The sequence below is a fragment of the Xenopus laevis genome, chromosome 9_10S (genome assembly GCF_017654675.1).
Source record: "Xenopus laevis strain J_2021 chromosome 9_10S, Xenopus_laevis_v10.1, whole genome shotgun sequence".
In the NCBI taxonomy this organism is placed as follows: Eukaryota; Metazoa; Chordata; class Amphibia; order Anura; family Pipidae; genus Xenopus; species Xenopus laevis.
The window spans coordinates 67,923,796-67,939,307 of record NC_054388.1 but is presented as its reverse complement, the minus strand read 5'-3'; the positions used below and the strand labels follow the sequence as shown (position 1 = coordinate 67,939,307).

The following is a 15,512-nucleotide window of genomic DNA, read 5'->3' as shown; positions in this document are numbered from 1 at the left end:
GCCATGTACTGTAGGTTGTATGTACAAAGTAACATAACATGTTTGGTGCGCTGCCTTTAAGAAAGTCAGATTATCAAACCTGGAGTGTCTCTATTAGCAAATTATTTGGCAAAAGACTATGAAGATTTTTATTCAACCAGGTCATGGTACTGTATATTAAGTATAAGTCATTCTAAAACAACTGGACTTGCTGAGTAACCATTGAACATGTTTCACTACTCATCTGAGCAGCTTCTTCAGTTCTACTGACTGGTGTGGGAAGTCCTCGGCATATAAACTCTTCCACTAATTCAATCACAATGGCACATTGTAACTCTTCAGAGAGGTGACATCTGAAACTCACAGGTGTGGTTCTGTGAAACATCTTCAATGATTACTCAGCAAATTCAGTTGTTTTGGAATTATTTATACTAGATATTTGGCAAAAGGATTATTTTTTTCAGAAACTCAAGATGGGGTATTTCTTCTCTTGAAGTTCAAGTTGAAAAATACATATATTTTTATTTTTTCATAATTCTGGCTGCATAAACTTTTCAACTGATAGATTGGTAGTTAAATTTAGTTTAACACCTATGTACTTAGAGCTTACAACTGTAGGGCATGAATTGCATTTGGAGTAGTATAATAACTTGTTACATACATTACAAATATGTGATTTATGTTCTAGGAACTTGCATTGAGAAAGGTTTGATATGAATGGAGACAGAACTGGTTTTCATTTCATTTATTCCATTCACTGAGCTGGGCACAAGAAAGTATGTGATTATGTGAATATTTACATTATCTCTATCTGTCATGGTTGTTTCTGGGAAAAGTTAAACTGCACCAAAAAGCTCAACAACTTTGAACCCATTTGTATATCTGAGTTATAGGTTGGAATTGCAGATAAGTCTTATAATGGCAGGGAATGAGCTGTTAAGCATGTAAAGATGATGTGGTAATGAAAAACAGCATCTAGCAACGAGAAAGATCATCTCTAAGGGATTTAAGAGTAAGAGGATTTAAACTTAATTCTGTCCTTCTGACTTTTCTATGTGCACGTCATTACAATCTGGAGGGCAGAAGTTCCACTATAGCATGTCAAGCAGACACTTTCAGCAGAAAGAGCACACCTGTTATTCTACCTAAATGCTAAAAAAGGGTTACTTAAAAGTACCCTCATTATGAAATTATAGTCAATCCTGCATTATAGAGAATGCTTAACCAATTACTGATATAAAAGGAAATATTTTCAAACTTAACAAGGGCTCACATGTCAATGACTTGAAGGCAGCACATTTTATGCTCTTCTTATTCCCTTTTGCATTTAGCTCATACTGCTCTTATAAAAGTGAGGTTACCTACTTCAACATCGAAGCGAGGGTCCTGATATGCGTCGCTGATGTTCACTGGAAGACCCGTTGAGGCAACTAGCTCGGCTATGCTGTTATTTACTAACCAGTCCGAATAAGATGATTTCTCCACACTGTCCTTGAAACTATGACAAAAATTGAACACAAGAGAACAAATGTAAAAATGTCAAGGGGTATAAGATTTCAGTTGCTTAAGGAAAGCTAGGAAAGCAGAAGTAGAAATGAAAGCATTGTATATTAGGAACACACAGCAACATCCTATTCATGGAGGATATGTGCCAGATGCAAAAAGCATACTGTATATTCTACACTAGTATATTGCAAGTGTGAAAAGCGTATACATTCATGTTTTAAGTATAATTAGCCAGTTTGTTTGTGCCAATGTCAACATTCCACACTGCCACCTTGAAGCAAAAAGGACAACATTTAATCCTGTATCATTTCTAATTTTAAGTTTTAACTTTATCTATATAGTTTGGACTTCAACTTGTGTCTGAACACATAATGAATAAGAAACAGGTGATAAGGCAGATAATGTCGGATTTCCAATAGATATGTGTAATAGAAAATGCCCCACATATAAGGACAAGGACATAGCGAGGTTATCAGTTCAGCCATTATTTGTAATCCAACTATAACAGCCAATAACTTTAGGAATGAAAATGCCCTTTATTCATTTGCACACAGATTTTAAAAACTTCAAAATGTATTCAAAGACCAATATTGAAAGTGACACTATACTTTACTTTATGTCAATTTTCAATTAGTCCAATACAAATATCATTTTGTGTTCTAATCCCTCTTTGATAAAAGGCTGGGCTAGTTTCCCAGGTCATTTTGGATGTGGATTGAACAGGAAACAAACAGGGGAATGTAATAAAAGTTGTTAACGGAAAAACTATTCGCTATGCGAAAAGTTATGCCTTTGCGCAAACAAATTTTGCTTTGTAAATATTTAATATAGCTATTGCGAACCCGGAAACTGTTAAGTGACCACTTCCGACAGTGGAAAACCGTTTTATTGTTTGTGCCAATGCGCAGTCAATGGAATAAAACTTCTTACTGAAAAAGTTAACACCTTCAAGCACTTCTTAAGAGTGCGCAATTAAAATTCGCAATGTAATAACAGTTTAAGGAACAATATTACTTTGCGAGATGTGGATTTTTATTCTTATTGGTGCAAATTGTTTTGCTCTTTGCGACTTTTATTATATTCCCCCCGAAAGTCTTAAATGGAATGCTCCATAATGGGGACAACCCCCCTATAGCCTACTAAAACATGCACCATGAATTGATACCATTACAGACAGTAAAACTCCAAGATCTGTACATGAAATCTTGTCACTGTTTGTAGTCCAGTGCTTCAAGATTTCTGATTTTATTTGCCTGAATCCTAAGAATTTAATTAAATTCAAATTTTGTTGTAGGATTCAATCGAATGTCCATGTTTTCCTATCAACTTGGGGGATGTATGTTAGATCCAAGAACAGAATAACGCAAAATAAAAATTCCCTAATTGAAAAATCACACTTCCTTCATTTGCTACATCCTTAAAATCAAAGCTTCTACATAACGAAAAAAAAACACCAAGACAAATTTAACTTTAAATTTGCAAAGTCTTTATTAAGAAATAACTTAGTGCTACTCCGTTTGCGTTCCTCTTCAGAAAAGACGACAGTGTGATGATCCATCGTGCGGCACTCAATTTCTCCTCCCTGGCTATCTCCTATTCAAGGCAGGGAGGAAAAATTGAGCACTGCATGATGGATCGTCGCCCTGTCGCCTTTTCTGAAGTTATTTCTTAATAAAGACTTTGCGAAGGTAAAGTTAAATGTATCATGGTGTTTTAGTTTCATTATGTAGAAACTAATTGTTTAAAAATTTATTTTGATGTTACTGGTCCTTTAAATCAAGGATCTTGTTCTAAACCAAATCTCAGTAATATGGGCCTTGATAATAAAAACATTTACAAAGGCGTGCTTATTCCGTTATCCAGAATGCTCAGGGCTGGGGTTTTCCAGATAATTTGGCTCTTCATACCGTTAGTCTACTAGAAAATCATGTAAACATTACATAAACCAATTTGGCTGGTATTGCTTTTGATAATGATTATCTTAGTTTGGCTCAAGCTTGGCTGAAGCTCAAGTAATCTCTATGATTACAGAGAATAAAAGTAGATAATTGTTAAAGATTTGGATTAATTGATTATAATGGAGTCTATGGGACAGCCTTTCCAGTAATTTGTAACTTTCTGGATAACGGATATCCGTATAATGGATCCCATACCTGTACAAAAATTGCTATGTTTTTTGACCCATATTGGAGCATTTAACCAATGTATTAGTGGATGCCTACTAAGTAGTTTGCAATTTCCCAATGTAGGCTCTAACTGCAGCTATTTAAACTTGAGTGCAAGCTGCAGGACAGTTTGTGTATGTAACTGCATCCATTGGCATCCACATCCATTCTTCCACAACTAGCTCTAGATTTGCCAATTGGGTACAAGCTTTGTGTCTGTATTCACGAATCTGGTACAGATATGGGATCTGTTATCCGGAAACCCGTTATGCAGATAGCTCCGAATTATGGATTGGCCACCTTCCATAGACTCCATTTTATCCAAATAATGCAAATTTTTAAAAATGATTTCCTTTTTATCTGTAATAATAAAACAGTTGTACTTGATCCCAACTAAGATATAATGAATCTGTATTGGAAGCAAAACCTGCCTATTGGGTTTATTTAATGTTTAAATGATTCTCTATATAAAGTTCCAAATTACTGATATATCCGTTATCTGGAAAGCCCCAGGTCCCGAGCATTCTGGATAACAGATCCCATACCTGTATAAATTGTGTTGCATCCAATTTTCATTGTAGGTAAAGAAAACATGCTGAATTATTTCACAGTGCTGCTTTTGTAAATTAGCTTTAGTATTTCTTGTCTAATCAGGATTTCATTTCCATATGTACAATATATGGAACATGCCATGGATAAACATCTCGGGATATAACTTTCTACGGTATTGAAAAATTAATTAGTGATTGCGCATATCTCTACTAATGTACATTAGTGATGGGCGAATTCATTCGCCAGTCGCTAATTTTAATGTGCGTCAAAAGTCGTCGGCGTGAGAATTCGAGTTTCCTGAATTTTTCACCCTTTGCACCAATTCGCAAATTTTGTGGCGAAGAGAAATGGGACAAATTCGCCCATCACTAATCTCTAATGTAGCACTGTGTCTTGATCTAAGAATAATACCCTTAAATAGAAGAGCATTAAGGGTTGCTTCCACTTGGCACTTAAGCAAACGCAAAGACTTATGGATGAAATTATTTGTTTTGCATACCTCCCAACTGTCTCGTTTTTAGAGGATCAGTCCCTCTTTTGACACCTCAACCTGCAGTCTCTCGTTTGTACTGGAAAGTCCTGTTTTTCTCTGCACTGAACAGGCAGAAAAAAAAACAATGTTTCTAACTTAATTGGCTTTTGGCAGAGAGCCCAGAACAGCCACAGCAGAACCTGACACATTTTGTAAAATTAACATGGTAATTAGGTGGTCAAAAAAATCTCCGCGTTTAGCGCGGCAACTTCTTTGTCCCTCTTTTTATTTCCAAAATGTTGGGAGGTATGCTTTTTGTTCCTGAATCATTAATTATGTTGTGGGAGCTTGAGCACAACACACAGAATTGTAGCTGTTTTTTTCTCATTCTGCATTTTTTTTGAAGATGATAAATGACTATTATTTTCATTGCAAAATATCAACTATTTTTAATATGTGTTTTCTCTAAACAATGTAGAACAGTGAAACTGAAACCAATTTTATATTTCAACGTGAGCCCACCTCCCTCTTCAGCAATTACAATTGTGGTGGGAAGGAGAAGTTAGTGAATCCATCATTCCCAGTTGAACAACCTGTATAATGAACTCCTTGTTATCTGCCACCCTGAGACACAGTCAGACTTTTGGGGAAGGGAGGGCTATTATCCATTAGTAGAAATGCAAAGAAGTCATGATTTTTTACTTTAACTAAATACTAAATCCTTCACAAAAGATTAAACTGAATACCAAACTGAATCCGAATCCTAATTTGCTCCTCCAGGCAAGCCCACATTGCCCAAAATAACTTGCAAGTGTTATGTTAATGACAGAACATCCAAAGGCATAATGGAAACTGGAGTGTTGGCTGGAGTGGAGCTGACTACTGCTATATTGTTTACTTGTACATGCAGCCAGATTTAGCAGGGCACAGAATACACAGAAGGACTGACAGATACTTCAATAGTAATTACATTTTCCAAATAACTTTAAAGCCATTGAATGTTTGTAATTAATGTATATTGGAAAGTTAGAATTGGCATAACATTTGCTTTTTTATGCAAAACTTTATATTTAGGTTTACTGTTAACCTCTTTAAAAGAATAAGCAGAATATACCTTAAATTCTAACTATACAGTATTTATGCATAATTTTGTTTGTAGTTTTGTAGTAACATTTTTTTATGTATATAAAAGCATTCGAGCAAATGATTTCATCCAGTCAGGGTAATATAGTAAAATTCACACAATTTGGCCATGTTTAGTAACCCATAGTGACCACACTTATTTTTTTTTCATAAGTAAATGCTGCTTGGTTGCTATGGAACACCTGATCAAATATATATATATATATATATATATATATATTTTTTTTATTGTTTTTTAACACTACATGGTATCATACACTCTTTCAAAATTGTAAAAACATACCTGTTCTCTGTATCCGCACTGCATTTTGGAGAAAGTAGTTCAAAAGATTTTGTGAACTTGACAACCTGCCACCAGAAAAAAAAAAAGAGAGACTTCCTAAAAGTTTTCATCTTATACCTAGTAAAAAAAAATTACATTATTCTTGGACTCAAGTATTTGGTAGTTAAATAACTGCATAATACAAATACATTTCCGTAGGCAATCCAGTTGTCTTGACTTTTTCAGTTCAAGCTCTCTTGCAGGTCAAACCTTTGGCTTATAAAAATGTCACATACTGTACATAGGAAATAGTAGATTTAGGAAAAGACTGGTGCATTAGTGATTCTGCCATAGTTCTAAGAATAAATTTAAAAAAAGTTTTCACCTGTACCTCACACTTATTGGCCTACAAGATGGCTTTCAGGTGTATCTAGGAGAGCAAATACCAAATGTCTTTCAGGCTGAGCTTCCATGTCACTGCTTTAGGCCCTCTTTTATTCAGCCCCTTTGGTAACCACTGCCCTATGATCCCCAGTCTCCTCGAAAAAAAGAAAAAAATATAATGGCGGTAAAACTGTCTGCAAAAGAACACTAGTGTATGTGTGGATGTAATAGGGAATTTTGTTACTATGGGGACAGATGTTAATGTTTTAGCATTCTTTATAAGTGTTGCATAACATCTTGGCATTATAAATAAATGATAAATATAATTGAAACTGTTGGACAGGTCTGAAATTTTGGCAACGACAAACAAACTCAACAGTTTCTAAATTATTACAATGAAGACATTTATAACATCAGCATGCTCCATTTTAACTGCTGCCTATATGTGCCGTGAGATTGTGAAAGTTGGGATACAACACAGCTATTAGTCATTTGTAATATTCGTGGTGAAGATCAACCAATATAACCACCAATGACATGTCATTGACTCACATATTTTAAGTAATTTTTAATGACCAATATATTTTAATGAAATATTACAGTATTTTTTGGTGATGTGGTTTCTTGTGAGGACACCACATCACTATTAAAAGGGACACTTCTAATAAATGTTTGCTTTGCAACTAAACACTGTTGCAGCCCTTCCAGCACTTCATGTTTCACGTAATCTGGTAACCTTATCCAAAATTTAGAAAACATTTACAGAATTAACCTGGTAAACTAAATGACTGCAAAGCCAAAACAACAATATTCTATATATATATATATATATATATATATATATATATATATATATATATATATATATATATATATATATATATATATATATATATATATATATATATATATATATATATATATATATATATATATATATAAAACAGGTGCAGAACACTGGCACTAGCTAATGGCAAAAGTTTGTCTGCGGGGGGGGGGGGGGGAGCATTTACAACTCTACTTAAATAAACCTCATGCAAAATTTCCAAAGCCACTCTTTGATTCACAAGTTTCTTGGAATTGATCCATTTTCTGGCTTCTCTGATGCCAGATCCAAAACAAGGCCTTTTTAAGGTCAATGGACTAGGATTTTATTTTATACCTTTGTGTTTTTGGGGTGAGATAGAAATGATTTGACTCTTCTGGAAGGACCATTTGAAATAAAAAAAAAAAGGTATGGGACTAGAGACTCATTTAGGAAGGGATTAGTTTGTGGACCAATAACTGACCCCTTTGGCTAGCAAGGGTAATAAGGGGGCATACAACAAAAATCTTGCTTTTTTGGAACCTCTTCCTTAGTTATGTACAGTTTCAATAAACTTATAATCGACATCTCATGTTCTACGGCATATGCTACCTATGTACAAACTGCATTCAAATATATTATTATACCATGACAAAAAATCTCTAGTCCAATCAGGGAATACTCAGATGGGGGAATGTAATAAAAGTCACAAAGAGCAAAACAATTAGCACAAATATTAATAAAAAGTCAAATTGTGCATTGCCCACTTTTAAGAAGTGCTTGAAGGTGTCGTAATCTTTTGGAGCAAATATAACAACTTTTTTAGTAAGAGGTTTTATTACATTCACTGCGCACTGGCGCTAATTATAAAATTCGCAAACCTTCTTCCAGCTATATTATATTCGCACAAAGGCAGATTTGTTCACACAGAGGCATAACTTTTCTCATTGGAATATTTTTTTCCGGTACCGACTTTTATCACATTCCCCCAATAGGCTCCAATATGATTGAGTTGGCAGTTCCATCTATACACATAGAACCACTCCCTGCCAAAGCATTATTCCAATCACAATGAAAATATCATTAGAAGCTTGCACAAACCATTAGCTCGGGATGTATTAAATGCTTTACAATGACATGGTTAGATGGTATTAAAAATGTATTGTGGGGGGCCTTTTTAAATGGGTCAACATATCCCTCCCCAAAATGAAATATAGTATTGGTAAATCCTACCTAGGATCTTGATCCCCTATGAATATGGGTGGAAGGTCTGACCTCTGTTCCTCACCCCCTAAGTATTTGGGTGAGGATCTCTTCACCCTGTATAAAACCATGAAAAAAATCATATTATTTTATTTTGCTAGTATACATTGATCCAGGTTCTAGTGCTGTCAGCAGATTTTTTTTTTCTAATTTTTGGTTGATTGCTGCCATTATGGGTGAGTGAGTAAGTGCAGCATGCATGCACCTATGTACAACAGCTCATTTGGCACATTGCACTATACTGTGATAAATATTATTTGCAATAACAAGTTTTGATTTTTACTTGCCAATGAGTTGTGCTTTGACTACTGGAGTTTGGTCCTTTTCAGCTGAGAAATATTGTTTTTGTCTAAATTCACCAACAACCCAGTAATGGAGAGCACATTTTCCTAAAACATATTTTAGCAATTACATATTAACAATTACTTTGCTTTTCTTTTGTACCATCCTCCACAAACACTGCCAGATGACAAGTGTGCATTTCATCTATTTATAATGCCTGTGTTTTGAGCAGGCAGAACATGAGAATTTAAAACTATCCGGTCCATATGAAACAGAGAAATATAAGTTTGGGTTAATTATATATTTAGCCAATAGACAACAGAGAGATAAGTCTGTGTATGACTCAATGTTGCCAGTTAAGGAAAGGAAAAAATCTAAAATTATTTTTCTCCTCCCTGGATTATTTTATTTATACTTGGTCCTTAAGTCTCTACTTGAATAGCAAAAAAAATAATCACCCTGTACACTATTTGAACTGCATTATCCTCTATTTTGGTAGTCACTAATATTTGGCTACCACAAGTGCATAGCTTCACTGGAAACAAAATGGAAGCTGTAACAATTTCAGTAGTATAAAAATACATATTTTTAGAATATATCCTTTTTCAAATACAAAAATATTAATGGATGATAGACAGCAGAGGTCAGACCTTTCAACCCAAAACACAGACTATATGGGGCCAATGTGCAATTTACTTTTTAAGAGCCCAGACTCCCCACCCTATAACATTCAACATTTTCAATATTCAATATCTTTTATGGATACGGATAAGGAGTAGGAGGTTTTATGTTTGATTTTAAATAGCATTTATAAAGAGGTGCTTATTTTAACTGCTTGACCATTACTTCTTTATTATTCTTTCAGTGATTTACAATGGCATGTATTTTAAATTTGGAACTGTCAAGATCTTCTGCTGACTTTACTGTTAAATGGCAGTTAGTGGCATGAGTGGATCATTCTATAAGACAAAATTTCCATACACGCTGCAGTCAAGCCGAGACAAGCCAACTAAAATAATAGAAGGCAGATGGTATCAAGCACATGCTATAGCTCCTCTGCATTCTATGTTATAAATCATGATTCAAATCTGGTGAGCAGGGACCAAAACAACTTCTAATTAAGACTCAAAACCTTGATCCCCTTTCCCTCACCAGGTGTTGAGTGAGGGGGAATTTATAAGCCCAAACAGATCCCCAAGACTCCACTGAACTGGAGTTTTATGAAATAGGCTTGAAACCTCAGGGGACTCCATGCAATCAAATGCACATACAATGGGTGGAGGCAAGGTTGGTGATTTCTCTTACATTGCATAATGCCTGCGGCAGTCTTAAAATTATGAAGCCTACCGTTCCATCAGGTTTAGATTATAATAGCATAATTAACAAAGTAAAACTGCAGAGATCCAGATTTTTTACACAGACATGCCCCACACCTTCAGCTTGTTTTCAAGGAAATTCGGAAATTCATGGTGCAGGTGTGGGCTAATATAATAAGGTGCATTTATTGGTATTTAGACCAATCTCAGACAAATACAAATCTCAAAGACAAATACATGGAATTGAAGGATACAATCTTGTGAGAAATCTCTCATATTATCCCTGCAAATTATACATATCATTTCAGATGAGACTTTAGATTCATCTTTCCTCTCTTCATAATTTCTAAAAGGAACTTACCGGAGACTCAATATCTTCCAGAAGCAACACAGAGCAGCTTTCACACTTTAGAAGGGTCTGAGCCCGATGCATAATTTTCTTAACAATCTTTTCCAGATCTGTCTGTTCCTCAAATAGGTCATTAACCACTTCCAGCAAAGCCTGCACAACAACAAAAATGCCTTTTAAAATATAATTTTGTTAACTGGGAAAGTATATATATTTTATGCAGCAGTTGGAATCCAAGTATTATTTTGCATCATATGGGTTATTTTATTAGGAATTTAAAAATTGCTAATGTTTCATAAAAATACTCCTTATTTGCCTTTTTCCATTAATGTTTTTTTATTTGTAAAGCATAAGCAAAAAATGTAAAGTTTGGTGATACCTTTTTTTGGCTAACTGAATAAGTAACAATTGCAAGCTTTCAGAGCACACAGACCCCTTTGTTCAGGCAAAATACAAATGAAAGCTGGAAAGACACATTTTATATACTGTTAAGATTACTGAAAAAGGGTTTTTGGGCAAGAAATTAGAAAGATACAGATAGACAGAGATAACTTGTAGAAATAATAAAAGTAATTTGGGTGGGTTGTAAATAGTCCATGGTTCTGGATTCAGTCAGGTCACATTATGAGGTATATTTTGGAGCGGTTTTAAAAAAAAATTTTTTTTATAACAAATGCACCATTACTTCTGAGTACTTTATTTTTAACATGATTTTAAAAATGATTCCTTTTTTTTTCGGCAATAATAAAACATTACCTTGTGCTTGATGGCAACTAAGATGAATGAATTCATTTTGGCGGCAAACCAATCCTATTGGGTTTGTTTAATGTTGAAATGATTTAAAGCAGAAGTAAGGAATGGAAATCAAAAACACAGAAAACTCGCTCATTCGAAAAAAAGCAAAAAACTTAAGTCCCAAGCATTCCAGCTGATAGATCCAATACCTATATTCAAACTACTTGTGCAAGAAATTAGCTACATAATACATTTTCAAAAGAGATGCAGAAGAAGAAAATATCAGGAGATTTGCAGCATATCACCAAGAAGCAGCAGGCAAAAACACATCATGAAGGGAGCAGAAAGGGATAAGGAGAAACAAGGGCATGGTGGGCAAGGAATGCAACTGATAACATTAGAAAAAGTAAGTGGGGTGGAATAGGTGCAACAGAGGCTAAAAGCTTTTATACAAATAAAATGGTTTGCGAGATAGCTCCATTAATGTTACTATGAATCAGTCTGTACCTTGTCAGGAAGCTCATTTGCAGTGAGTTCCTTTTGAAAAGGGCATTCTGTCTACAAAAATATTAGCACAGCTCTTCATAGAAGCACATAACTCTGTTGATATTTCCCCCCCCCCAAAAAAAGAATAAATTCTAGGTTGTCTCAATGCTCTTTTTTATGAGATACCTACTGTAGATATTGTACAGGTATAATCCTTACATACAAAGTCACAGTCCAAAAGATTCTTTGTGAAAAGCTAGTATTATACAACTTATCCGAGTAAGCTCTTATAAACAGTTTTTCACATTTCGTGGAAATCCATCACCATACCATACAGCATACCATCACTAGAGACATTATTTGCCTGAATGAACTTCTTTTCAATACAGTGATGCCCCTGGCAAATTAAGAATTTTCTTTTTACTATTACATAACTGGTACATGTCTCTCTCCTGTCTCCCCAGATTGTATTACCAAGGCTGATAAATGTAGACAACAGGAAAAGAAAACCAAAGCTTGTGCTCCTTTAAAACCTTTTTATAAGGCATTTTGCTAAAAGGCATAAAATAATCTTATTTCCACAGAACATTTCTAGCCCAATAATATTTTTTGCCATTAAATCAGTATTCCTTACTACAGAATATGGTTATGCAGCTGTTTTCTGGCATACAAATATACTGTACAGCATTAATGCAAGTACTATAGTTGTGGAGTGTATATAAAGGGCCTGTAGGTGTCACTGTTGACAAGAGTTATACTGTGTACATAGTACTTTCTATACTAATTAAAAGTATTAGAGTTGAAGCTACTTTTGAAGTGTAATGGCTGCATGAACCTGCTAATAAAGCACGGTTATACGCTACTCATCCTCGGCTACCAAAACATAAATTGGTGACGAGAGGTCTCTTCTATCTCTGCAGCAGCCTGCAGCTTTTTTCCCAAACCCTCGTGAGCCTACCATACCTTTTACTGCTTGGATCCATATGTTTGAAAATGACATTATTGCTGCTGACGAAGGGGAGATTTCTGCGGCTAGAAAACGTGCTTTACTTATTCACTGCCTGGGAGCAGAGGGACAGCATACATTCTATACATTACCATTAGCTGATGATACTTATGAAACTGCTCTTACTGGTATAAAGAACTTTTTGTGCCAAGAGTAAATGTGGTTGCTGAAAGATATAAATTCTGCCAACGTGGACAACGTAATGGCGAATCCACAGAACAATTTGTAGCAGCTTTGAGAGAGCTGGTTGTTACCTGTGAGTTTGGGAATCTAACAGATGAAATGCCAAGAGACCAAATAGTGGAAAAAACAAACTCCCCCCACATTAGAGAGAGACTGCTCCTAGAGCAGGATTTAATCCTTGCAAAGGCTATTACAGTTGCTAGCCAAATTGAAACAGCAGTGGCAGAGGCTAAAACTCTCAGTGAGGGAACTGCTGGGAATGTACAGACTGTGAATTCAGCAATGTGGCCTAATAATGCACAGTCACAGGCAATACAGTGCTAACGAAAGGGATTCACTGCAAAACTGTGCAGCACATACAAATAAAAAACACTGCTTCTGCTGTGGTTCGACACAACACGCTGCAAATTATGCTACATGTCCTGCAGAAGCTGAACAGTGCCGCAAATGCAAAAAGGTAAGAAAAACCATAGTTCTGCTAAAAATGTTCATGAAGTCATTGCTTCAAATGTTACGGTATTAAATGTGGATAAAGCTCATACATTTATTCCAGACAAATGTATATGCACTCTGTGTCAATACTGCGTCTGACAAGGGACACTCCATTAACCTTATGCTTGATACAGGTTCAGTTGTTTATATGTATTTCTTGAAATACTTTGCAAAAGATCCGCTTGTTGCACCTGCCCTGAGACTGGTCAGTTACTAAAGGATCCAATCCCTGTGCTTGGTTGCTTGCCAGTGACTGTACAATTTGAATCAAATACTGCAAAATGTGACTTTTACATTGTGAATAAGGGTACTGCTATACTTGGAAGGGATCTCTTTGTTGCATTAAACCTACAATTAGTTGATGGTCTCATTACTACAGCACCAGTGCCTGCCACACAACCGGTGTCTAAAATTTCACCACAAAGCAACACTTCATTGGGCTGTGCAAGGTTAAGTTGAGACCAGATGTTAAACCAGTACGCAAGAAATTGAGGCGATTGCCCTACTCTGTAAGGGAGACTGTCTCACAGGAACTAAAGAAACTGGTAGAGCAAGATGTGAAAAATCAGAATCCTCTGAATGGGTTTCACCAATTGTTGTTGAAGAAAACTGGAGGTATTCGATGTGCGTTGATCTCCGTGAACCTAATAAAGCAGTTGTTATGGATAATCATCCCTTGCCACACATAGAGGAAATATTTTCAAAACTCCGGGGAGCAAAATTCTTTTCTGCCCTGGATCTTCAGAGTGCTTATCATCAAGTATTACTGCACAAGGAAAGCACAGACTTCACTGCATTTCGGTTCAAGCATGTACTTTATGGACTGGCTTCAGCACCAAGTTGTTTTCAAAGACTGATGTCTTCTATACTCCATGGCATACCTGGAGTACAATGCTACTTGGATGATATAATTGTCTACGCTATTATGGATCTATGGCTCTTCATGACAAGTTCTGAAATGCATTGATTCTGCAGGACTGAAACTGAACCTTTCCAAATGCCACTTCAGACAAACTCAGCTGTCATTTCTGGGTCATATAATTTCACAAGATGGATAACTGCCTAACCCTGACCATGTCAACACTGTTACACAAGCACCTACTCCATCTGATTTCCAGACCTTATGAGCTTTCTTAGGGCTTACTTCATGGTATTCTAAGTTTATTCCCAACTATGCTTCAGTTGTGGAGCCACTTAAAGCACTAGTACATGGAACTTTAAGTCTAGAGTGGCCAGAGTCTGCTCAACATAGCTTTGAAATAGTGAAACAGCTAATTGTGATCAATCCAGGTAATACAAAGGAGTTAATATCACTGTACAAAGAGATACCAGATACCAGGTGGGAGAAGCTGTCAAGGTAGCTAGAACAGGACTAGTTTTTGTCATATCTCATCCTAGAGATGAGAGGCAGAGAGGGAACAGCTAGCAAGGGCAGATGGTGCCCCATCCAGGCATGAAAAAGGCTTAGTTGGCTACTCCCCAAGTTAGAGCCCAAGCAGAGAGTTTATAGTATAGGAAGGATCCTGGTATGCTTAATCCTAATGCCCAAGAAGTTGTTCAGATGGACCCAGAAGAAAGCACCTGGCAAAGCTGGCACTATTGGAAAGAGGTGGGAGTCTTGCTGAGGAAAGGTACTGGAGGCTGAAGGTGGAAGGGGTGAATGAACCGAAGGAAAGGTAGGAGATACTTGGGACTAACTGTAATCCTTCAAGTGTACAATTTGGTTTGGATGATGTGTGCCAACAGTAGATATTGCTGCTTCCCCTGCCTGAATATGGATGCCTGTACAAAATTTAAAGAAAAATGTTGTGCGTGCAACTCCCAACACTCAGGTGTTCCTTGTCAGAGGGGCAATTTTATTTATATGGGCACACTACATCTAAGCATACAAGCACCCCACAAATTAAATGGGTTTAAATGGGAATTTCAGCTTTTCTAGTTCAGAGAGCACAGTTGTACAAATGGCTTGAATATAAACCTATAGACCTAGATTTGGCTATGTTTGCTTGTACTTTGTGAATGTGTTAGTAGATAGATCAAGATAATTTTACAGATACAGGTATATGATCTATTGTCTGGAATTTTGGGATAAGGATCATTTTGTAATTTGATAATTTTGCAATTGGAATCAC

The 15,512-nt window shown here is 35.9% G+C and overlaps 1 protein-coding gene across 1 annotated transcript in view; it reads right to left on the bottom strand.

Annotated features, from left to right (window-relative positions):
- Positions 1 to 15,512, bottom strand: part of pde11a.S (phosphodiesterase 11A S homeolog) — a 207,851-nt gene that overhangs the window by 88,612 nt on the left and 103,727 nt on the right. Inside the window, exons 4-6 of the mRNA XM_018238876.2 lie at positions 10,491 to 10,631; positions 6,101 to 6,165; positions 1,345 to 1,477 (exon numbers count right to left, since the gene is read on the bottom strand). Coding sequence (XP_018094365.1) covers positions 1,345 to 1,477; positions 6,101 to 6,165; positions 10,491 to 10,631 — 339 coding nt within the window. The remainder of the gene's footprint in view (positions 1 to 1,344; positions 1,478 to 6,100; positions 6,166 to 10,490; positions 10,632 to 15,512) is intronic.